This window comes from Eremomyces bilateralis (genome assembly GCF_010015585.1).
Source record: "Eremomyces bilateralis CBS 781.70 unplaced genomic scaffold P152scaffold_7, whole genome shotgun sequence".
NCBI classification, from domain to species: domain Eukaryota; kingdom Fungi; phylum Ascomycota; class Dothideomycetes; order Eremomycetales; family Eremomycetaceae; genus Eremomyces; species Eremomyces bilateralis.
The window spans coordinates 325688-348960 of NW_022985073.1; the positions used below are offsets into that span (position 1 = coordinate 325688).

Consider the following 23273-nt stretch of genomic DNA (forward strand, 5'->3'; position numbering starts at 1 on the left):
ATCTAACTGAGCGTTTGAAAAGCCTTGCACACTTTAATGGAACCAACCATGCAATGGAGGACGAAATTGGACACCGGGCAATTTTGTGGTATCCGCAGAACTAGCTAGTTAATTATACATGTATTATGGCTCTAAGCCTGTTTTTCTAATCCTCTAGAGTGAGTCGCGATGGCGCATTTTTTGATCGTATTCTTGTACTTGTTCATTTTTTTCGTTCTGACTTTGGGTCGAGCCACGTTCTGGTTATCGGTGGTTGCGGTGTTTGGGGATCTGCTTGAGAGCGCAGCTTTTCGTATTGTGGTATGTTCATGTTGTACAAAATGGCGACCTGCGGAGGGAAAATGTTGCGGGAAAGTGTTGGTGAGATGTGTAGAAATGGGTGATTTGACTTATAATTATGATATACATTATTGATGTTGTGCTTGAATAAAAATTGAAGACTGCTCTAGGCCGTCAAGGGGTGAATGAATTTGATGATGCTACACTTTCGACAGACCCCAAGCCACGGAAATGGGGAACCATATAAATATACCTGACTAGACCGAGCATGATATGAGCAGAATCTATATTATCTCAAATGGCTGTCAAGCTAAATAGGTTAAGGAACCAGGAATTTGTGAGCCCAGGGGGTTTGCTTCAGGGTCACCAATTTCGTCCATCTGTAACAATCAAGCGAAGGCCGTTGGCTTATCTAAGTAGTAGTGTTCTAAAGGTTTTTTAAATAGCAAGCTCTGACACACTCGATTATATATTCTTTTGAAATTTCAGGGCTGTCGAATTTCTGAACATCATGGCCGTGAGGGACGAAGTACACTTCCCCAGTAGCTTTTGCAAAAAATGGCTATCTTTACCTCAAATTTACGAAATTGTAGACTAACATTGAGATTTGATTGGTATTAGAAACATTTGTCTGAAGCCGTGCATGGCCTTTCCGGTTACCACCAGTGGTACTAATAGTGCTTTTTGGCCCAAAGCGTTGCAGACAGGGTTTCAAGTTTTGCGCTCCGGTAGAACTAAAACTGAAGGAATCTTGCCATGACCGCCTTGCCAGAAAACGACCCAGAATTCTGCATAACTAGGTACATCTTGATCCTTGGCAGGCAATAAAACTGTTGTTTCAGTGCCAATGACGCCTCAAGCGCGGAGAGTCAGAGTAGCTTGTAAGGCTGCTAAACGCCTATGAAATGATTTCAAAGATACATAGAATGAGAAATGCTCTGCTAGGGTCCTAGGGGACGTAAAAGACCTTCCGAAAAAAGCAGAAAAAACAGACCTGTCCAACCCAACGTCAAGTAGAGGATCATCAACCCCAAGGGGTCCGGCTTCTCAGGGGATGTACCAATTAGGCTATCATGCTCATACTTATGTACTAGGAATGTAAGTTTAAAACTTATACACTTCAAGGTTCGGACGCAGCCACTGAAACAGGCCTGCTGGGATTCCTCCCTAACCTAAGTGCCATCGACGGAGCGTGGACAAAACAAAACAACAAGTCTACCACTATGTCGAAGACATACGCATCGTGTATTCGGGAGACGAGACCGATATCTCCGAGCCATCATCCTTCGAGTCACTGGCTATACAGGTATTCAGCTCACATTCAAAAGGGATGATGAAGCGGGAAGACTCCATGTTGTCACAAAGATATCTGCAAAGGTACCTATCAAACTCATACAGTCCATGCGGCCGCAGCCGATCCAACACCTGACGATGCAACAAATCAACACGACTCCACCAAACGCCACCGCGAACCCCCTGCCTGTCGAGCCTACCGAGCGGCGAACTGCCTCAATGCTCTGTACAATACTATCAATAACATACAACCATAGCACCATGAAACGCCGACCTTAATCGACCTTCCCTGCCGCCGCTCCACCCCCCATGAACCCACCCATCATTTTCTCCGGATCGCTCATGTGGAAAAAGCCGGGGGTGTGCCCGTGCGACCGGCGTCGAACCCGGTGCTTGTTAGTCAAATAGACCAACAGCAGCGCGCCGACGACGATGCCGAGGCTGATGAAGGAGTGGTTGGATGCGAAGGAGGTGATGCCGAACACGACACGGCCGATGGAGCCGTGGGTGGACTTCGCTGGGATCTTGGGAGGGTTGGCGATGACCTTCGGGAGTGTCTCGAGGATCGAGGTGCGGCTGGGCATAATGTGGTTTCCGGTGATGGTGGTGTCCCAATATCGGCGGTTCTGGGTGAGCATGTTAGTATTGAGAGTAGAATGAAGCGCCCTGACAACTAACGGCTTGGTCGTTGATGATCACACTCTCACCACCATTGACATCGATTCCGTATGTAGTCCGGATCCATCGCTCCCAGAAGATGCCATCCACCCACGCAAACCTCACCTTCTTCCGGTCAACCTGATCCATGTCGATGGTGATGAGCTTCGCGGTCTTCAGACTCTTCTCATCATTGCGATCTTCCGCCTCCTCGATCCGCAACTGCTTCGCATCCCGCAGTTCCTGCTGCTCCAGGTCGAACGCATGCTGCTCCTTATCCATCCACTCGCCAGCTGCGTTCTTAATCTCGCGGATCGCCGTTTCGAACTCGGTGCGTTGCCGGGATAGGATGCCAAGAACGACGAGCTTGCCATCCATGATCTCATGGGAATTCTGCGCGGTGAGCTCGGGCACCAGCGGCAACCAAACCGTCTTCATCCAGGTGAGGATCTTGCGGAAATCGCGCATCTCTTTCGGAGTGATGGGCGCGTAGGTGTTCGACTTGGTATCGCGGGAGACCAGGAGTCGTGGCCAAGTCGAGACCTTGAATCGTTCGAACATCTTCTTGTCCTTCGTTTTGACCAGTTTACCGTGGCCGATGAGAGCCAAAGTTAATTTTTCCAGCACCGCGAAGTCTTCCGTTGTGGTCGCATGGTCGTAGCAATAAATGAAAAGAACCGGCTCCTTCTCCTCCATCTTCTCGAACGCCTTGAGATCCACATCGGCAATTCCGTCGCTGAGCTCAGCACCCTTCTCGGCGAAGTCTACGAAGTCCCCAACGCCGCGCATGCCGTCATATTCGACGCGTTCTCCACCACGGAAGAAGCTGATGGTGGGAAACATCTTCACCTTGGCGTCCTTGCAAAGCTGTCTCTCAATGTCGCAATTGACTTCGCCAACGTTAAGCTTTCCCTTCATGGCACGGGCCATCTCTACCCAGTTTGGAGCCATATGTATGCAATGAGGACACCCGGGAGAGTAGAACTTCACAAACCAGGAGTCTCCGGTTTCGGTGACCAGCGTCTTGAAGCTCTCGGAGGTGAGAACTTTGGATTCGCCATTCGGATTCGCATCTGGTTTCGGGTGGCTAATGATCGGTTTGCCGGACTCATTGGTTGGCACGGGCTTTGACTCGGGCTTTTTGCCAGGAGTGGGCGGTTTAAAGTCAGGGGTGGTGCTTGCGCCAACGTCGGGCAGCTGCAGTCCTTCTCTCTGTCGCGAACCAGGCCGGATGGTTTCCAATGTCTCTTCAATCCAGTCGGAGTAGAATTTGAGACTGTTAACTCCCGTCACGGACTTCAGCTGCTTGCCATCTTTGTACATGCGGATCGTCGGGTATGAATTCACGTCCTTCGCCGCGCAGGCATCAGCGTTCGTAACGCAGTTGACCCGGGCAAAGTTGAATTTGTAGTATCGGTTGAAGGTGTTCAGCGCTTCGGCGTTGCCTTTCGAGATTCCGGCCAACGGATCGACGGTGTAATAGAACTCGTATAGCGTCTGCCATGTTGGCGCCAGTTCCTGGCAGTGGTGGCAAATGGGTGAGAAGAACTCGACAAACCTGCATGTGTTAGCTCCGACGATACATGATATTGGTGACAGCCAATGAAATACCAGTGACCATTCTGAAGGTGCTCATCGATCGAATCCAATGTCAACTCCTCCAGGGGAGGCACTTCCTGAGCATTGAAAATCGTGGGTTGCGGCTCGTCGTCCGAGTCTGTAGTTTTCGCATCTCTTTCCTCTAATGATTTACCCTCCATTGCGAGACCCAGAACTGGTGATAGCAGGGCCAGCGCCGCTGCTGAAAACCACAGTGGCCTCATGGTGGTTTCGGAGGATAGTTGTAGGGGGCCGGGATGAGGATGCTTTCGAGGCCGTAGGACCCAAATAATCACCGTCTCTGGCCCTTTTCTGTTTGATGATCAACAGAGTCCGGTCATCTGTTTCATCGGTACCGGCAGTCGACGAGAACAAGGCTGGCAACCTGAAAGAGTTGTAGGACGTGGAGGCTGACCGGAGCAAGGCCGGGACACGCCTTCCTACGAGGATAGACGAGGTTCAGGGTAGTCAATAAGCAATAAGGTATGTGATGCTGCAAGATGACAACACTCAAATCTGAAGGCGAAGCTCTTAGACGTACCGAACCGAAGGGTTGAAGGAGCGCATTACAATATAAATGAGGTCTCGTGTCCAGATGCAGCTCCATTGTATGGATATGATCAATGCCGCAGGGTCTCGCCAAGCCTTTTTGTCTTGGCCTTCAACTGCATCTCGAGCTCCACATCTGAACATCAAGCTTCGACATCACCGTTCACCCATCATCTGAACTCAGCTCAATTGACCACACCCTACCTCTGAACCAATTCTAAAAAGGTCCATTATCTCCGTACGGGCGTACTTCCTCCATCATGCGGGCAGCAACCCGCCTTCTCGCCCGATTCCTCGAACCCGGCCAACCCACCGGCTTGACAGGACTCCGGGTCCATCCCTCTCCACGATCCACCCTCATCTACCTCTACAGCCAGACCCTCAGCAAACTCCAGACGATACCGAGTTCCTCCGCCTACCGGGTTGCCACCGAATCCCTCACGAAGCACCGGTTACAGATCATCGAGGAGTCCAAGCCGACGGGGTACGCGGAATGGCAGCAGCGCATCCGCCAGGCTATCGCCAGCGACCCGAAGAAATATGCGGCCGCCGGGCTTGCGATTCAGAAATCGGATGATGGGAGGGAATTTGTGCATATGAAGCCGGTGGAACATATTGACTGGAGGGGCCCGAAACAGTCCACGGATCCAATTGGCGAAGATATGGGGGCAGAGGCGGTGAAGGAAGATGCTAGGGACGTGCATTTGGAGGCAGAACCGCAGCTGACGGCGGAGCAGTACGTTTCCTCTTTCATTTGATGCCAGCAGCTCCGCTCCGACGATGATTGTGGAGCAAAATTTTGTCAACATTGATAGATGGCTAACAGAGTCCTAGAATCTCCGAGGTCGAGACCAAAATCGGCGCAGGATTAATAGAAGAAGTCATCCAGGTTGCAGAGGGAGAGTTGGAGCTGGCGAACCAGATGATTAAAGATAAAGTGTAAGTTTCCCGCGATAGAATTCCAGCCATGTCACTAAACTCACCCTTGGCAGGTGGGAGGAGCTCATCGAGAAACCGGTCGAAGGCCAGTGGACATATTTCGACCGACCATCCACGTAGGCAGTACTTCACAGAACCCTGAATGGATCCAAAATATCGTTCGTCCATCGAGCTCGACTGTACATATATCTTACTGCTGCGGGCATCAAAGAGGCTGGAGGTACCATGTATGCTGACCAAATAGACCATGAATTCAATTGAACCAATATAGAACAACCGGATGCTCTCAATACGAGCATCTGTTGGCTCTTTCTTTGCCCCGTTGCAGTACGATGCGCCATCCAAGTTATGACAGCAAACCACCACGCTTTATTGAATCAACCCCACCTTGGGCATGAGGAATGTGCGGACAAGATCTGAACTGCTTGTATGGGATGCTACCTCTCAACAGTTCTTGGAATACTAAGTATACGTACTCCCTAGTGAACAACTTTCCCGCTTGCTCACTTCCCGCTTGCTCAAAAGGCATCGAATTATTGTTCAAAGATAGGGAAGAACCGCCGAGAGGCTCCAGTGGCAGTCTCTGGAGACGCGAAATTGTTGCTGCAAGGAGAGAAAGCGTTTCCTGTGCGTATCCTTGAAGTTCTAGACAGTCATTCAGTCTTCAAACCAATCCCCCTACCCAAGATACGAGATATCTACGAAAGCTACATACATAGTAGACTCTCAAACGAGGTCTGAATTGAGCACTGATCAACCTGTACTCGATGTGGCTAATTGCTCCGGCGATTCTGAAACACGGATACGATCTCATGGATGCATCTTCCTCTAATCTCCTCCGTATTTCTACTCGTCACATTACACATAAAGTATAGGACTCGTTAACTACCGGCAACCTAGAAGTGCACTTGCAAATCGTATACCAATGAGGAATGTCATATTGAAGACAATGTCGAGGACTATCCCCATCTAGTTGCAACCGCTATATGATCGTATATCTGTAGATTTAACAACTGTTTAGGGCACGGCCGGAATAACAGGTGCCGATACAAGACGACTATTAGCTGAACGGATGTGATTGGCGCCGTAATGTCATCTTTCCTTCTTCGGCCAGCTCTTCATTTTGGCTGTAACGTGTAAGAGATTGCGATCGATCAGATTTCGCAGGGATAGTTTCTGTCACTTCATCCATGTCTATCACGAATGATCGTCGCCCGTTTCGTGCGTCGTGATATGTACCTACGCGAAGAATTGCCCGAGAATCATACCGGTCAAATGGGAATTGGGATGGCGCGTTAAGCGCGACTCGATGAGAGCGTTCGTTTCATTACAATCCTCTCGGCTCTCATTCCCCAAGTCGCCACCGTTGCCAAAACGAAATATATCATATGAAACCCACGATTCATCTACAAGACGCGGAACAATTCGCCGTTCTACCGTCAACTGAATCCTGATGTTCAAACCCCGAGTCGCGAACCAATATCTCAATCTCCACCCATCTAGCCACGCCGCCACCGTGCCACACGTCTCCCGCAGGCCGCACGGGAGCAAGCGTCGGGGGATCCAGATTCCAGGCGTCGCGGTGCCTGAGTGCCTGAGTGCCGAGGGAGGGTGTCAGGGTGGACCGTGGACGTGGTGGTGGACGCGGTGGATCGGCGGGACGAGGGAGACGAGGAGGCGCGAGGAGGACCGGGCGGGCGGAGATCGCGTAGCACAAAGTGATCAGGTCCCACTGTGGGTGCGAACACCAAGAGGGCTAGGTGGGATGGACACGAATTACGATGTATCGCAGGATTTTGGGAAGTGATTCGGGATAGAAGGGGGAATGGGCTGGTTTGGATTGTGCGTGATCAATTGGGATTGGGATGGCATTGGGATGAGATTCCTTGACGTGTTGTTTATCTACTATGTATGAAGGTGAGGAATATCTTCCGGGTTCGGGATTAGCCAGTGATATTTTCTCTAAAGCTTGCCCAGGAGATTGTTTCTGATGTAAGGTGTCTGTCTTCCTCCAACAATATTGATATCGCACACACAATTTGGCCTTGCATCGCAAAGCGTTATTGAAACTTCTTCATGACATCGGCACACTCCGATACTAGAGTATTGAAGAGATCGAGAACATTTGAAATCAGGATATTCCAAGGAATTATGCAATTAACCGTTCATGATTGCCGATATTGAAGGAACTAAGTTGGCAACTAGCTGAGTTCCATGCATGATGCATTGGATTCTGTACGTTAGTAGTTAGTACGTAGTTTCGGTGAGGCTGTGAGGAATAAAAAGGGGTTGTACTCTCCGGTCCAGGTTGCAAAAGCCCGATAGATCGTTGAACTGATCAACTGACATGTGCTGAATTTGACGTTGCATTTTCCGATCATGGAAAATAGGCGTAACCACCAATTGGAACAGTATGCCCTCACCTTCTGAGTTTTCATATCACAGATGTACTCAGCGTAATCCAATCCGATCAATTATTGTCAGCATCACCACATCTCAATTCCCAGACTCCCAGACTCCCAAACATACCACACAATCGGATCTCAGCACCCGGAAACATCTCAGGGCACCAACGGACAGATTCCGTTTCCCAAGACCGGTAGTCAAGCGACGCGGCGCGGTGGCGTGCGTTGGCGCCAGCGCCACCGGCGCCGCGTTGGGACTGATGCCAAGGGACTCGCTCGGAAATCGCTCGCATTTACGATTTTATCAACAATTGGTGGGTCCGCGAGGGATGAAACACCTGGTCCCCCCTCGATAATGCAACATGAGATGGTGACGATGGATTACGGTACCTAGGGAGCGGATAAGTTGCAGGAAGATATTGATTTTATGACGATCAGGGGGAGAGGGAAAGCGACAAGTGTACCAGACACTGCGATACCGAAATGCTGAACGCCTTTCAATCGTTCGGTGGGATGCACAGCATCTCGATAACTCCCTCATGGATGCGACATGGAATGCATGCATGCACAACAGAACAATTCGATTGAAGTGCCGAAATTCGTCGTGAATCTGGTTTCAGCTGAGTCATGCTACCTGGGAAGTGTGTGGTGATTGAGTCGCGCCCACAACGTCCAACAATTGGTCGAAATGCAAGGGAAGCTGCGTAAGGTATTATTAGCACCAATGGAAACGTCAGCGGTAATGTTGGACGCATGATCTCCAAAGACTGTGTAATGTTAATCTCGTCCGTTTTGTCCGCTTAGGGATAAAAGGAGTCCCTTGATGGCAAACCGTGTTTCTATTTCGACTCTAGGCGTGCCACTCTCCTTGAACCGCGCTGTGTCCGTTCCCTGTTCCCCGTACCATTGAAACCATCTACAAATCGCTCAGCTCAACCATTCCTCCATCGAACCATCGAAACTTCATGCTTCATGCTCCGTGACCCCCGACATCGGTGATAAGGAAGTCAAATCCAGCCAACCGAGGGCTAATTCGATTCGGGGAACGAATCCCTGGATCGGCATACCTTGGTCCGGGGCGATCTCAGTGCTCAGCAATGACGGAAAGGGGGGGTTGTAGGGAAGGACTTCCTCTTTGGGTCTGTAAAGCGCGGAAAGATTTTCCGAAATCATCGGTGGTGTTGAGAAGAATGCGCGGATTCGTTCCAGCAATGATCGGCCTGAAGCTGCGGCATGGGAACTTTATTACGCACGCCCATGGTGACTAAGTGGCTCTTAAGGAGGTCGCCTGACGGAAGGGAATGGGTGAGAGACCTCCGGTCATGAGAAATGATGACATGCCCTTACAATATCGCGTACCGAAAGGTATAGGCATTATAGATACGATGCGAAAGCAGCCGATGATGATCAGCTTCGTAGGCCGACTAGATAACTGAAGTTGAAATAAAGTTGGTGATGCTCCATCCAGGTGGGACCATCACTGGCAAACTGGGGCCGCCCTCCCTCGTGGTCGACGCGGGCGGTGTGGGAGATTCTGGACTTCTGGAGAGGGTGGTGGGTTGCGGACTTACGGTGGCAGGATGCGGACGAAAAAAAAGCCCTGATCCAGATCGAAAGTGGGTTTGAATTGATCGTTGCTGGGGACATGATTGAACGAGTGGAGTGTTCGTGGTGAAGAGGCTAACAATGGGTCCTCAATGTCCCTCTTCCTTGACAATATCAAGTTATCAACCTACACAGGGGAAGATGAGCAACGCCATACCGAGTACGAGTATCCGTGTAATAATGAGAATATCGACTTTAAGACCATACCTTAACGGCTGTGAGCTTCCAACTTGAGATGCGCCCACCCACCGTTTTATCAGGTGTTACCACTTACCACGCTTATCCCCGACCACCCGAAGCTCCCTTGTCGACGGCTGTTTTTGTCCGAAGACCAGGTCAGTCAGCACTCAGCGGGATGCCGTACTTCCGATCACCCTGGTTGCTTGAATGCAAACTTTGTGAATTGTACGAAGCATCCAGGGACTAATTCCGCCTCAATACAATACGAAGTTGGTACGCATGTACAGTACCAATGTGATATGATACCTCAAACGCCACGAATCCTTCTGTTCCCTCAGGGCTCAGGCTCACCAAAGCTTCCGCGGAAAGGGACTGAGCGTCCGAGCCGCTCAGGGAGGCAGGGAGAGATCGGCGGCTGGGCGCTTGGGACACTTCATGGCTTGCATCTGCATTTCGGCGGTTTTTAGGAACCATGAAAGGTGGCTGACTCTATCCGCGTATCCCTGCACCCATGGCGTTCAGATTTTCAAGTTTCAGTTCGATTTTGCCGCTCCCATGCCTGGCGTCATGCAACATGGATGGGTGGTGCTGAATCGATCGAAGGCGATCGAAAAGACCAGACGTGAGCGTGATGTCTCTCAACCGAAGATGAGAGAAAGTCATGTCAGCAGCGCGCGACGATTGGACGTCCAGCCATGGAAGCTGATGGTTTCGTGATGTCGTGGACGGCGCAACCTCACTGGTCGGCCAGGAATCATCCCAAACAAGCAACGCTGAACCGTGAACACGCGTCCTAGTGAGGAACCTAGTCCCTCGTGAGTTTAGGCTCAAATCGCAAACTCGAATCATCGGCATTTGTCTCGCTTCCTTTCCTGCGCATTTCTCGCTTCGGCGGATTCCCCTGATCGGAGCTCTCGGGGGCGGGCTCCCTTTTTCATTTCTGCGACGCCTGCACTGCCAGGTGCGCCGTAGGAGGGTCAAGCACTTGGAAAGTCCTTGGGACGTCACTATTGGTGCATCGTGTCCTTCTCTTGCTTGACTATAGTCCGTGACAAGAGTTAGAATGGTTACGGAAGACCGGAAATTTCCTAGTACTGGTAAGCGGAAAGCGAGATTCGTTTGGGATAAGCAGATGCCCACGATGATCAGACGAGGATAGCGCAGTAATACCAGGATTATTTCATACCGTGAAGACTTTGACAGCGATGATGACAATGGTATTTCTTAAAGCGACAACGGCAGGAGACACCCTTAGAGAGCCTCCTTTGAGTCGTCCTAGTGTTCCTTCCCTTTTGATATATCCCTTGGAATGCGAACCATATACGAGAGGCTAGTAATTCCGTCTGTACAACGATATTCATGTATTAAAGGTACAGTTAAATCCTATTTCCGGTAGCCGGCCGGTCCTGGTGGCTTATCCATCCTGCCTGTATTGATAGGGGTATTAACTGTGAATGGAAAATGGTTGCGATCCTCACGCCCTAACTCCAACAGTCCAACTCAACGCCTGTGAAAGTTACAGCTCTACTGTGAATCTATTTTGATTTTGGGATATCTGCAGATTCTCGTGGCCTCGATTCTCCCCCAAACTATTCGTTTACTAGATCCTGCAAGTCCTCGAAGAAACCCAATTCCTTTCAAATTGCCTTGGGTAATATTTCCTTGAATTGCCATCCCACCAACCCCTCGAGACCGCAGCCATCGGTTCAATCCACGTCATAGAGGTGTTCCGTGCATTGGTCGAGTTTTTCTAGCATCGTCACTGGGCCGAAAACGGGCAAGTCTCGGTAGATTAAGGGCATTCGGGCATTTAGGCGCCGGTGAGGGCCCGGCGGCCTAAGGGATCAAACCCATCAAGGGAACTGGGCGCAGGCGAAAAGAAAAATCTGAGGAGCCGGAGGCATGAGCTGACCAGTTTACATTGATGCCCTCGCACGATTCTTCACTCAATTATTATTGAACCCTTTAACCCTGTTGCCGCACCAGTTGTTGGCGGGTTGTACTCTGTAATAACCAGTTAGTGTCTCCAATCGCCAATCGCCAATCGCCTCCCGGCTCCTATTTCGCAGCAACGCTCCGTCACCCAGACCGTCAGCAAGCCCTCTCCCAATTCATTCTAGGTTTTGCCATCCATCCATTCGACCCGGCTGGTTGATGGTTCCTCTCCTCTCTAATACTGTTCTAGGCGGTTTATCCTAGTTCGCCCTTGGGTCATCCCCCGAACTGCCGTCCGTAACGGCGTAACCACAGGCTACCCGTACAGGCTACTGTTAGCACCGTACAGGCTACCGCCCACTTACTACATTTACAGGCTACGGCCTCCAGCCTACAGGGCACACAACCTGACACTAGGAGTCGACGACTAACAACGAGGCGACGAGTTGACGACCTTGGCCATTCTTCTCCTGCTGGTACTCATCTTTCCCGCTCACACAAATTTCTTTAAAACTTCTACCACTCCCTTCTCCAGCGCGTCGCCCCGATTTTTCCACCATGAATACCAACAACGGCTCGCGTTCAACCCACCCTTCCCACTCGGATACTGGAGACAGAAGGAATCCCACCTCAGCAGCATCGTCGTCGTTGTCGTATTCACAGCACCCCCATCTTCAACCCAATCTTCAAAATCTCCCGAATCTCACGGCCAACGTCGCTGGTGCAGCCGCTCCACAGGGCGCTCTCACTGCAGGCCTCCCTGGCCAGACCCACCACACCACCTCCCACCACACCACCTCCCACCAGGGCCACCATCCTCAACTTCCGCCCATCACCGACTCAAACCATCAACGGAGGTCTGGTGCTATCGCTACGAATCAGTCGAATCTCCATCCGCGTCCCTCGAACATGACTGCGATGTATTCGCATAACATGAACGCGATGCCTCATACCCCTATGGTTACCCACGGCTCCAATCCCGCCCTCAACATGCCGACCAGTGGCCTGAACGGCTACCCTTCAGCTTCCGGAACGCCACTTCCCTCGGCCATTCGACACTCCAACGCCATGTACAATCCACATGTTCAACAGCACCATCCGTCATCACACCAAGGAGGTCCTCAATCGATACAGCCGCAACCACCGCATTCGCAACAGCAGCATTCGCAACCATCGTACGCGTCGTCGCATGCGATGAACCTTCCGACCACCACGAGTACCTATTCGCCCATTAACGGCGTCTCTCCCGCTCCGACCAATTCGCTTCACAACGGTGTTCATTCTTATCCATCATCGACGCAGATCAGTCCGCAACACACCCCGCTCACGATGCCATCGCAGCTGCCGTTGTCGGCCGACATGAACGGGTCGTTAGCGCGCGCAGGAATGCCCCAGCTAGGAGCGCAAATCTCGCAATATCAGCAGCAGCAGCCGCAGACGCCAGGTTCGCCGAAACATGTTGTCGGACAGCAGGGACGGAGAGGGATTCTTCCATCTGCAACAGGCCAGAATCCAACTCCCGTGGCCAGGACCCAGATGCCGACCAAAAATGATGATGGCAAATACCCGTGCCAGCACTGCAATAAGCAGTATCAGCACTTGAAACATCTCAAGCGCCATATGTTGAGACGTGAGTTGCCCCTCTTTCCGCGTTCCATACTATTCTTCAGGATCGAGTGTCGGTTCGGTGTCCACAGAACCCTTTTTGCACCACATATCCCCACAACTTCGCATCGCCAATCGGACCCACTCGCTGACCTCAACTAGATACTGGTGAACGTCCATACCCTTGCCGTCTATGTCAAGATCGCTTCTCTCGCTCCGATATTCTGAAGCGACACTTCCAAAAGTGTGCGGAACGTCGCGGTCATCCAGCTGGCTCGCTCGACCATCTCGAAGGGACCCGTGGTTCCGGTCCGAACTCGCAACGTGGCGGCACTGCCACCGCGTCGAACCGCAACAGCACCGGCAGCCTTGCCGATAGCTTCCAACCGGGTACATCCACCCTCGATATCTCCGGATCGGACTCCCACGTGAATGTGTCCTCCGCCGGCATCCCTAGCATCAACACGATGGATCCTTCCAACCCACTACTAGGTATTTTTACCTCCTCCGTGACGGGATCCCGAGCGCTTACTGTTTCAACAGGCCATCATCTCTCCCACCCGCAACAGCACGCGCACCATCCTTTTCCGAGCGCATTCCAATCCACCTCCCGCGCCAATTCCGCCGCAGGCATCCCCGCCTCCCGGCCGTCGATCAACAACCTGCAATCCATCTCCCCGCATCACCAGCATCACGGCCACCCGCAACAGCAAGGTCATCCCGCGGAACCCCGTCGCAGCATCTCCACTCTCGAGATGCCTCATCTCCAGAACCACGGCGCCGCTGGCAACAACCTTGCGCCCATGATGCACATGCAAGGTGGAGCCGGCCAAAGCGGACAAGCTGGAACCGGCGCCAACGCAGGCATGGGACCTGACAGCGGCGACTGGAGTATCGATATGCAGATGTTGTTGAATGCGACACACGGGGCTGCGAACATGAACGCGGTGGGAGCGGGGAGGTGAGCTCCTTATAACATGACATTCGCATGAGGACGCGGGGTCGTTCGACGTGGTGAAGACGTCGGGCTAACATTGAGAGTAGCAGCAATAGAGCCCCAATGCCGCGACAAGAGAATCACCCGGCAATCAAATGAGAGGGCGGCGGCGGCGATCCGAACGTCTGGCCAGACTTTCGTTGAAAGGGTTGGGCTTTAACGAAAAGTTTGGGGAGAGTGGCAGTTATTGTTTTTTTTCCTTTCCTGCGTTATACTGCGACGACTCCCGGATCGAACTCTGTAACCACGGCCTGCAAAAACACCTAATGTCGTCATGACGGTATGGCAAAATTCTCGGCGGCTGTTACTTTCGCACGCTAAGAGGATCTCCGGGATTGCCAGTGGGGTCTTCCTCTACCTATTGCCATCATCGCAAATTTCGAACGACAAACGCATTTCTAGACTCCTTACAATGGGAAAAAACGGATCAAGGGAATAGGGCCACATTATGATACTTAGAACTGAATAGACCGGGAGCGCATCATCCAAAACATCCGGGACTGGCAAAACCCAATTCTTTCATCCGGATCGGATCGGGGACAATGGACAACGGACATGGGATGCGAATTGAAATTGATAGTGTTTTCTTTTCTTAACTTTCATTTCTTTGACGATATGCTTCAATAATGCTTTGTGTGGTTCGCGGTGTGTTTCCTTGTTCTTTCACATCATCTCAGGTCTTTCGCAAGGCCTCCAAAACGACACAATAGACTGCGACGATTTCTCTTACCTGTATTTCCTCCTTTCCTTCCCTTGCACTTGCCGGCGTCTCGGGCGCTACCGTCCTTCCCCTTCCCCCATATGTTTCCCACTTCTTCTTCCCCATATTTCACCCATATTCCACACAATAGATGGGTCGGTCGGTTATCATCTTTCTTAAAAACGATCCACGGTTCTCGGATCGTCATGGACAGCCATCGGTCATACTTCGACCGGGTTGGGAGGGTGTCTTCGACCGGTCATGTCGGGAGGGTGTCCGGGTTCCCCACGCTTTCCCTGGCCTTGTTTTAGATAAATATCTTTCTTTTCATGCTCTGAAACGGCCTCACCTCTTTCCAAATTGCATGGCTTGCGGCCGGGGCATCGCCATCCGCACGTTTCCCTTTCCATTCTCTACCGACTCGTCGAAGCGGTTGGACTTGGTCGATCGGCGGATCTCGAGGATGTTCAGTCGCAGGGACTTTTCGTTATCGAGCATCCATACATTCCATCGACGGGCGGTCGGGATTTACTTACGCTCGAACATGGACGACTTCGGCTTAGAGATAAGACTGGCGACTGTTACAAAGCATCCACACATACCATGGTGTCAGAACGGGAGGATTTTTATCGCACTTCGGCACAGTGGTTGAGTTAAAAAGGAGAGGAAACGATGCGGACGGTATACATCGGACTGGGGTGGGAATGCGCAAATCTTCTCCGGTCTCTTACCTGGGTCTTCGTATCATGCAATTCATCCGGGCTTCCCTCTCATCGGGTGGGGGATCGCATGCATCTTCGTCGTAAACGGAGACAACGGAAGGATGAGCCGGGAGTGCGCGATGTTCCACGGCCGGTCAAATATGTACGGAGTAGAGTAATGCAGGAATGGAAATTGCAAGATTAATGGATTGTTCGATGGGGGATGGGCCGTTCCGTCTTGCTCGCGCAGTAGCATAAGGACGTCTTCCTGTCCCTTTTTATTTCTATGGTATTGTGAGTTGTAATTCGCTTCAGTGTTTCCCAAATCGCCGAACGGCACTTTCCATCGATTCTGCTATCCTCCCTTCAGTTCCACGTTTCATTATTATTATTCACTTATTTTCCGTCTTCCATTTCCCATTGCTGGTCACCAGGTGCGCGAGTCATGCAGTAGATCCCACGGCTGATGGATCATCGTGTCCGGTACGTGAGACCGACGTACCAAACACTGAGCTGAAAGCTGGCCACACCCTGACCAAGAGTCTGAATCACGATTCTCGGTATCCGTTCGCACAATCGAGATGGCGGCGGTGATATGGCGAAAATGGTGAACATGGCGAGCCTGGTGACCCCATACCAAGAAATGGTCTTGTACACGGAGTGCATCACGACGAGAAGTGCTGCGTGGGTCACCAGAGCAAGACACGTAAGTCAGTACTAGCATGCCTATTATCTATAATTTAAGGAAAGTATTAATGTTGAACAGGATTATCTTAAAGAACGGCGTGTCGAGGCGCATCCCGCGCCGCAGCGACACAGGGGCTTCATCAAATCGTGGCATCGAGCTGTTAACCAATCTTCGACCGCTTCCGATCGAAATAAGATGAATAGTTCCCCCTCGATACTTCATATATAAACTCGAAGTGCCAGGTGAAAAAGCAAGTTCAATATTTATTGCCCTCGTTCTCTCGAACCCCTGATGGACAGGAGATGAGATCTCCCAACCCTTGCGAAAGAATCAAGATGCTACAGAAGAGAAATTCAAGAATTCTATTTTATCATGTTCACTCCTCGGGCTTTGAAAGGCTGCAGAGCTTAGTCGAGTGTCTAGCCCCCTCCCGCCCCACGGATGAGGAGTTGAAGAATTTCAGTCCTTTCAGTGTCCCGCGAGACAACTCGATCAGACACACAACTGGCATGAGCATGCCGCTGTTTGGCAAGACTAGGTGCCGAGTGCTTCCTGGCATACTTCGGATAACGGAGACGTTTGTCAGACCCTAATCCGACGCATAGCAACCTCACACCAGCAGCACTTCAGTCCCCGTATGAAAAGGACTACTTTAGCGTCTTCCTCCTCCTATCCCCAATAAACGCTCGAAACCCCACGCTCAGGATCAGAGCCTCTCTCACGGCGTCAAAGGAATGTGTTGAAGACTTCGATGCGATCTGTCAATGTTCATCACCGAAACCCCGTACTGTTCAAGGGTGGAGGCGATCCCTCATCCTTTACTGGAGCGAGCGATCCTGTCGTCCCTCGAACTTCTATTTCTGCCTCTTCAACTCCATCCCCCTATCTCCGAGGCTACTCCCTATGGCTCGTCCTAAGGGAAGCGGCTCGAGCATCACTCGATCGGATGGACGCTTCGGTGCGGCACCGACTAACTTGCCCGCGATTGAATGGCTACTTCGGATGTCTAATATTCTCGACCGGGAGCACACTTGCTCTTCTCATCGTTCATGGCGTGTGTTGAGTCAGATGGACTCATTCATCATAATTCTGTCTCGGATGTCGGCTTCGAAGAGGTGTGTAGCATCGATGCCACCCGTCGTGCACATGTTCCTATGCTCATTCATTGTCTGCTGTGTGGTCTTTGATAAGGCGTAGAGCTATATGCTGGGATGGTGGCTATGTCCTCCGAGTGTTGCATTGCCAGCGATAGATCGATGGTCGGCCATTGCATAGCTTGAACAGAAGACATGCTGTTGCATTTAGCATCCAAGGAACGTTGATTGTTGGTTAATGCGGTTCAGATCGCTTGACTTATTTACCCCGTCCTCACAGACAACTTTATCATCGCATGCCGCCGTAGTCATCACTCCGATTGCTCGCCAGTGCTGTCTTTCGTTTGCTCTCCGACTCAACATCCACCCACCTCAGGGGTGCTTTCGTGACGTGCTATCTCCCTGTAGTATGCCCCCATCGTCACCTAGAATATTTAACTAAAATTCACTAGTATCAACACACCTTGACATCATTGGGATATTCTCCGCTACAGGCCAGCTAGAGCTCCTGACCAGAATGAAGGCTTCTCGATATCATTGTTGCCTTGAGCTGTTCTGCAGAGAAGCAAGAAGCCGTATCGAATAAGATGCCCATAGTCGCCATGAAGAATCATAACCTGTATGAAGATGCAAGCCATATCTGCCAACGCCCCTTCATCCTGTAGCTGTTGTCGTCATCATTCAGTTCCGTTTGCCTCCTGTTCTTTCCCATTTCAGTAAATTGCTATATCAATATATTATGCCTTCCACATTCGGCGTTATTTCAATTCTCATAATTCAGTTTCCATCCAACATGTTCGCTTGTCATGACTATATCTATGATCAAAATCAGAAACGTTTGAGAGTCCAGCTCCTATCGTACTGTGTTATCACTTCGCCATTCCAGTTCGAGGAATCTAGAGCCTCCTGTCCTTGAATCTCAACATGTCTTCATCGCTTCTATCCCAGCATATGGCTGTTTTAATGTCGTTCATAGTTTTCGCTGTGTTCTGTTCTATTATTTAATGAGAGTCGAGTAAAGAGTATACGTTTTCCATTGCTTCCGCGTTCCCTCGTATAGAACATCTTTGTATAATCGCTGCGTAAATATATCTCGTTCAATAGCGATGGATTTATCTACATTTTCTATACATCCTGCATACTAAACGAGATGTTGTTCTCGATCCGATATAGTTGCATTGTCAGGTTATAAAGATGTGGCCTTACAAGAATGTCGACAGCCTCTCATTCTTAGCGCCTATACAAACCAACGAGCCTAGAATACAGGATATTCCGACCGATGACCCACCTACCCACCAACTTTGATCCGTCTACGCAGAAAGTCTGCGAACTCCTAGACATCGCTACTTCAACATTACCACATATTTTCAGAGGTGTTTGGCACGGCAAGGTCCTAGCCGCCCAGACATGTTGCGATGTGCACTCGATAATGGATGAGCCGTGGAAGGGATGAGTCACTCGATATGGGAAGGACCCTACGGCTGACCTTCTCGGATCCATTATACGATCCTGTTCGATATCGAGGGTCGTCACACCTTAAAAGTCTCTCTATGGTATACCGCCATGGAACATACCCATCTTGTTGTGCGGTAGCTCTGGACCCCTATTTCGCGAACCAGTCCATGTGGCTAGCCATGGCCTATACCAAACCATCAGCAACCCTATACCGTAGGAATCCTCAACGCGTCTCTGCTTGCTGTCTATCTATGTCCTACTCGTCTCGTTCGCATCATGTAGGCTAGAGACAATGTAGATAGCAATGCAATACGTTCCTTCCCTCGTCCGGATCGTCCCTTAGAAGAAGAAGAGGAATTCCCTGAACTTAGCTGTCCAAGTTTAATACTGCTTAACCGTTGTTTCACGATCTCCCCTGAAAGGTGTTTTCTTTCTTTCACCTGAACCGCGAACCAACCTTGGTTCGTTCCTTCCATTTTCAGTCTTATGACTCTTATTGCGCTTCCGTGGTCTAGTTCTCGCCTTCTGTCTGTGCTAGGACGTGGACCGTGTTGTCTCAACGGGTCCGGGGTGAAATCTGAACCACATCGTTCTTCTTGTGCTGGTTAAAGGGACTTAGCCCTAGCGGTCCTCAAGGGTCCTGCCACACTTGCGATAGCTTCGTACTGTTTCTGTACTAATCACTTCGCCTTCATTTGAATTGGTATGTCCTGTCCTTAGAGAGAATATGTTATTCCTATTAGCTCGCAAATCTCTTTGAAATTTCGTACGCTTGCCATGATCTTTCATATAGGAAGGCATTCGTGAACCTGTATCCGAGGATCGGTCCCTGGCCCGAAACCTAAACCATCTCTCTGGTTCTGGTACCTGAGTTTCCCATGTGCCTTCCCGCACCCCGTGGTGCTATGCGAGTTCGTTCCTGACTACCACAATGTCACTCACCTTTTTTTCAGTCTCAACAGCAGTAGGCGCCCCTGTATATGGTTTCGCCAACCAGATTTTTTCATATACAAGGCTGAGAAACGTACTAGTTGAGTAGAGTTTTGGTCGTAATGTACCGCATCCATTCAGTAGAACAGTATCATCGCGGTTTGCCAAATCCAAACAGGCCAGAGCTGAACTTCTTGAGTCTCACAATCGCACATAAAAGTCCAGATGTCGTCGCCATTCTGTCCCGTTTGCTGATTCCTCAGACACATCTGAAACCCAGCTCTCTTGCACAGTGACTTCACAAGATAGCTTTTGCACTCCTAAGTATTGTCACACATACTCAGTTAATCTCACGTACAACCACATTCATCCTCTTCAGTCAACACAACACCGTTTTCACTCAACCCCCCTCTTTCACTCCGCATCACCTTTCGCCAAGGTGCACAGTAGCTATGGCACACGAAGTCCCGAGCTTCACCAGCTTCGAGTCCACGGACTCAAACATGGCTCAAGAGGCCATGTACATCAACGGCATGGAGCAACGAGATGAGCTGCTGAACTCCGAGCTCCCATCTCCAGACCAAGAAGAGGATGATTGGGAGGAGCTCACCATTCCGGGGGTCCGCGATACGGATTTAGATCTGAGCGATTTCGGCCTGGACTTTCCCGAACTGGGTCTCTTCAACGGGGACCTTGTCCGCCTGGGCGTGTCAGATGGGAGGAACGATTCACCCCTGGATGGAGAGCCCCTGCCCCAGCTAAACGCGGAAAGGGCCAACGAACCGGGCCCGGGCCCCGCTCAGCCGATGGCTCAGGGGAGCAGTTCCGCAACGTCACCATCGTCCTCGGAACAGAATTTCCTCGTGGCCTTCGGGCTTCCCACACCACGCACTCCAGTCGTGGGATCCCCGGTCAGGTCTGTTCCTCTCCTCCCCTCTCCTCCTGCTCCCCTCCGTCGCTCCAATCCCACTCCCCCCAACTCGAGTCCCTCCGCCCCCTCCACCTCTCAGGCGCCTACTCAATCTCAGGCCAAAAAGCGGAGGAGGGCAGGGGTCACCCCCCCGCGGAACCCGCCCATCTTCCGCCCGGTACAACCAGTGGCGTGGCCCGTGCAAATGATGCACGTGCCACCGCACGCCCCAACACTGATGATGCCAGTGCAAGCTGCGACTTCGAGCCTGCCCCCCCAGTACCAGGCCGGGTCACCAATGCAGCTGGGCCAAGGGGGATATGCCGCGATTGGTCCATACGGCTCGGCGGCACACTACCAAATGCAGTCGTCGGGCTCGCATCGGCATCTGGGGTTGGGGTCCCTGGACCAGATGTACTGGGACCCAAACTTGATGGCGGACGTGTCCCAGCCACAGACACACACTAATCCGCCGCCGGGACGTCAAGATCCCTCCTGGGGAAATGGAACTCGCCGCAGTCGCCAGCGGGTTCATTCGGAAGCCCTGCCGGAACCAACCGCGGGATCTCCCGCCGCCCTCACGGTCCAAGTCACGACCGTCGAGCAAGGCCCGGGGAAACCACTCGCTCCGAAGCCACTGCTGGGCTGTACCGCGACCAGTAGGGACCGCGGATGTGTGGTTAGCTGCCTGGTCAACGTCAATCCGGAAGGGTGGTGCAGGCGGGGACGACCGAGGAAGGCGGTGTCGGAGGAGGAGCAGAGGAGGAAGAACCAGATGCCCAAGCGGGGAAGGGGACGACCCCGGGGTTCGAAGAATAGGCTCAAGGTGAAGAAGTCGATGGAGAAGGGGAAGGAGGAGGAGCGCGTGAAGGACGCGGAGGAGGCGCGGGGCCCCCTGTGGAAGTGGATGGAAGACGAGCAGGACTGAGGGCGGGGATTTGGGGCGGTTGTTTGCTCGTCGTGCATTTCGTTCTCAGAGTTTCGGATCAAGCGTTTTGGAAATCGGTCTCTGGCGTTCGGTGGAAGATGCCCAATTCGGCGGGGGTTTCTGGAGTCTGAAGTTCGTTCTTCATGGTCATGTATCCCATTTCTTCATGTATGATAAAAACCAAAAAGATATTAAACACATTCGCCAGTCCACGGCTTGCGCCTCTCTTGATCGACATGGTTGTGACCTGTAAGCTACATCAGCGTATCGATCATGACACTAATAGACATCCTTTCTGGCAAATGCAGTATGAAGAGTCCCATATGGAGATAGTCCCATCTTTTCCTTGTGTTCACCCGATACCACCCAAGTCCTATACCAGACCACCGAACTCCGCTGCCATTCTTGAGGCACCTACCCAATACCCCATTCATAGATCCCGCACCGGAACGAAGAACCGGGTTCCTGGACCTTTCGACCGCTCTTCATCACTGAAAAATCCATCCTTTACATTGGAATTCACGTTACCGTCGTCCGCTTCCGAGTTCTCTTCAATTTGTTGGCCGGATTCCCGTGGCATATCGGCTTGTCTTTCGACGGTGGTGAGAGCAAGTCCAGCTACAGATTGGAGTTGATGCCAAGTGGTATTTCCCAATCCTGGGGCACTTGATCCCGCTTCTGCATGGACAAGGTCCGCTACAGCGTCGTCTTCGGGTCCAGTATCTTCGATTTTTTATGTCGATCGACATGGTTGGACGACCACATGTACTTCAGGTAGGTAAAAATTTCCATTCTACCGAAATTCATGATGATACTTTCTGTACCTATCTCGCCTCTGGGGATTCCAGTGATAGAGTTGCCTTGCTGCGGGTGAATGGTGCTGACTAATCAGCCCCTGAAAGGAGATTCGTTTATTGTGATAAGCCCGCAGTCCTGGGAATGGGGCTGGATACAACGTTCACATCGATTTCGCTCCTGCTATTGTTTGCAAAGTCATCTTGTTCTTGAGAAGGTGATCTGTAGGAACTCAAATCGGGTTCTGCAATACCCTGTTGCCGCCGTGGGGTCTTGTTGTTGTTGTTGTTGTTGTATCGTATGCTCTAAGCTTCGTGGGGGATGGATTTGACACGATTTCTAGAAGCAAGCCGATAGCTATAGAACTAACCGGCGCAAAAAGTCCTATGGAGAAACTGTTGATGAGATGCCACTGGTTCATTTTGGTAGAGGAGATGTTTCACAAGGCAAGTAGCGAAAATAAAGGGGGCGGGGAGACCCACCGCCGAACCATCCGAAGCCTCCCTTCTCCCCGTTCTTTTGGCCCACCAAATCATCCTCTGATAAACATCCGAAAGCTTATATTAACTCCCTTCGTACCCGTAGTTTCCTAGTTAATCCCTAATATAGACAGTCCAGTCCAAATCCCCCATAACACTTCCTGATCGAAGGATATAGTAGTGATCCAGCACTTGTCAAACAGCATCAATACTACCACCTTTAGCTTGAGGTCAATGTAAGATGAGAGCTGCATGGTGACGAAGTCATGGATTCCGTAAAACTGGGAATAATTCAAGCAAGAAGCATTTCTACCAAGAAAAAGTCACCGGCCCTGTGCATGCGATTCGCCTGTCACTATTAGCGCGTTTCCAGGCCATGTTGGTTGTTGGCGTGCAAACGACCAGCTCATTAGCATCCAAGCAGGGCGCAACTTGGGAAATTGGGAGGAGGGAATTTCTCCTCCGCCATCGCGGTGATGGGCCTTTTCATTCATTCTTGATCGTGTACAGAAGGAGGCGACCTTGGATTCTATGAATTCACTCGCTTTTC

The 23273-nt window shown here is 51.2% G+C and overlaps 9 protein-coding genes across 9 annotated transcripts; 6 read left to right on the forward strand and 3 right to left on the reverse strand.

The window, feature by feature from the left end:
• Positions 1 to 1462: 1462 nt before the first annotated feature.
• On the reverse strand, positions 1463 to 4411 carry P152DRAFT_457592 (disulfide isomeras-like protein). The gene is made up of 3 exons (XM_033679261.1): positions 3841 to 4411; positions 2251 to 3787; positions 1463 to 2198 (listed from the first exon to the last, which is right to left on the reverse strand). The coding sequence occupies exons 1-3, from the start codon at positions 4050 to 4052 to the stop codon at positions 1848 to 1850; spliced, it is 2100 nt and encodes a 699-aa protein (XP_033534856.1). The 5' UTR covers positions 4053 to 4411; the 3' UTR covers positions 1463 to 1847.
• A 121-nt stretch (positions 4412 to 4532) lies between these two features.
• On the forward strand, positions 4533 to 5725 carry P152DRAFT_457593 (uncharacterized protein). Its single transcript, XM_033679262.1, has 3 exons — positions 4533 to 5113; positions 5212 to 5316; positions 5370 to 5725. The coding sequence occupies exons 1-3, from the start codon at positions 4638 to 4640 to the stop codon at positions 5434 to 5436; spliced, it is 648 nt and encodes a 215-aa protein (XP_033534857.1). The 5' UTR covers positions 4533 to 4637; the 3' UTR covers positions 5437 to 5725.
• A 1044-nt stretch (positions 5726 to 6769) lies between these two features.
• P152DRAFT_472972 (uncharacterized protein) lies at positions 6770 to 7123 on the forward strand (the record flags this gene model as incomplete). Its single annotated transcript, XM_033681194.1, has 1 exon — positions 6770 to 7123. The coding sequence occupies one exon, from the start codon at positions 6770 to 6772 to the stop codon at positions 7121 to 7123; it is 354 nt and encodes a 117-aa protein (XP_033534858.1).
• Positions 7124 to 8116: 993 nt separating this feature from the next.
• On the reverse strand, positions 8117 to 8580 carry P152DRAFT_310510 (uncharacterized protein). The gene has a single exon (XM_033675150.1). The coding sequence runs from the start codon at positions 8474 to 8476 to the stop codon at positions 8219 to 8221; it is 258 nt and encodes an 85-aa protein (XP_033534859.1). The 5' UTR covers positions 8477 to 8580; the 3' UTR covers positions 8117 to 8218.
• A 3419-nt stretch (positions 8581 to 11999) lies between these two features.
• P152DRAFT_472973 (uncharacterized protein) lies at positions 12000 to 14011 on the forward strand (the record flags this gene model as incomplete). Its single annotated transcript, XM_033681195.1, has 3 exons — positions 12000 to 13071; positions 13209 to 13538; positions 13590 to 14011. The coding sequence occupies 3 exons, from the start codon at positions 12000 to 12002 to the stop codon at positions 14009 to 14011; spliced, it is 1824 nt and encodes a 607-aa protein (XP_033534860.1).
• Positions 14012 to 14549: 538 nt separating this feature from the next.
• P152DRAFT_310626 (uncharacterized protein) lies at positions 14550 to 15446 on the forward strand. Its single transcript, XM_033675151.1, has one exon. It carries the CDS (start codon positions 14895 to 14897, stop codon positions 15393 to 15395), a length of 501 nt encoding a protein of 166 aa, XP_033534861.1. The 5' UTR covers positions 14550 to 14894; the 3' UTR covers positions 15396 to 15446.
• Positions 15447 to 15807: 361 nt separating this feature from the next.
• P152DRAFT_310688 (uncharacterized protein) lies at positions 15808 to 16155 on the reverse strand. The gene has a single exon (XM_033675152.1). The coding sequence runs from the start codon at positions 16108 to 16110 to the stop codon at positions 15916 to 15918; it is 195 nt and encodes a 64-aa protein (XP_033534862.1). The 5' UTR covers positions 16111 to 16155; the 3' UTR covers positions 15808 to 15915.
• Positions 16156 to 19631: 3476 nt separating this feature from the next.
• Positions 19632 to 21472, forward strand: P152DRAFT_502356 (uncharacterized protein). Its single transcript, XM_033682331.1, has one exon. The coding sequence runs from the start codon at positions 20064 to 20066 to the stop codon at positions 21447 to 21449; it is 1386 nt and encodes a 461-aa protein (XP_033534863.1). The 5' UTR covers positions 19632 to 20063; the 3' UTR covers positions 21450 to 21472.
• P152DRAFT_310717 (uncharacterized protein) lies at positions 21472 to 22264 on the forward strand. Its single transcript, XM_033675154.1, has one exon. The coding sequence runs from the start codon at positions 21593 to 21595 to the stop codon at positions 22082 to 22084; it is 492 nt and encodes a 163-aa protein (XP_033534864.1). The 5' UTR covers positions 21472 to 21592; the 3' UTR covers positions 22085 to 22264.
• The last annotated feature ends 1009 nt before the right edge of the window (positions 22265 to 23273 follow it).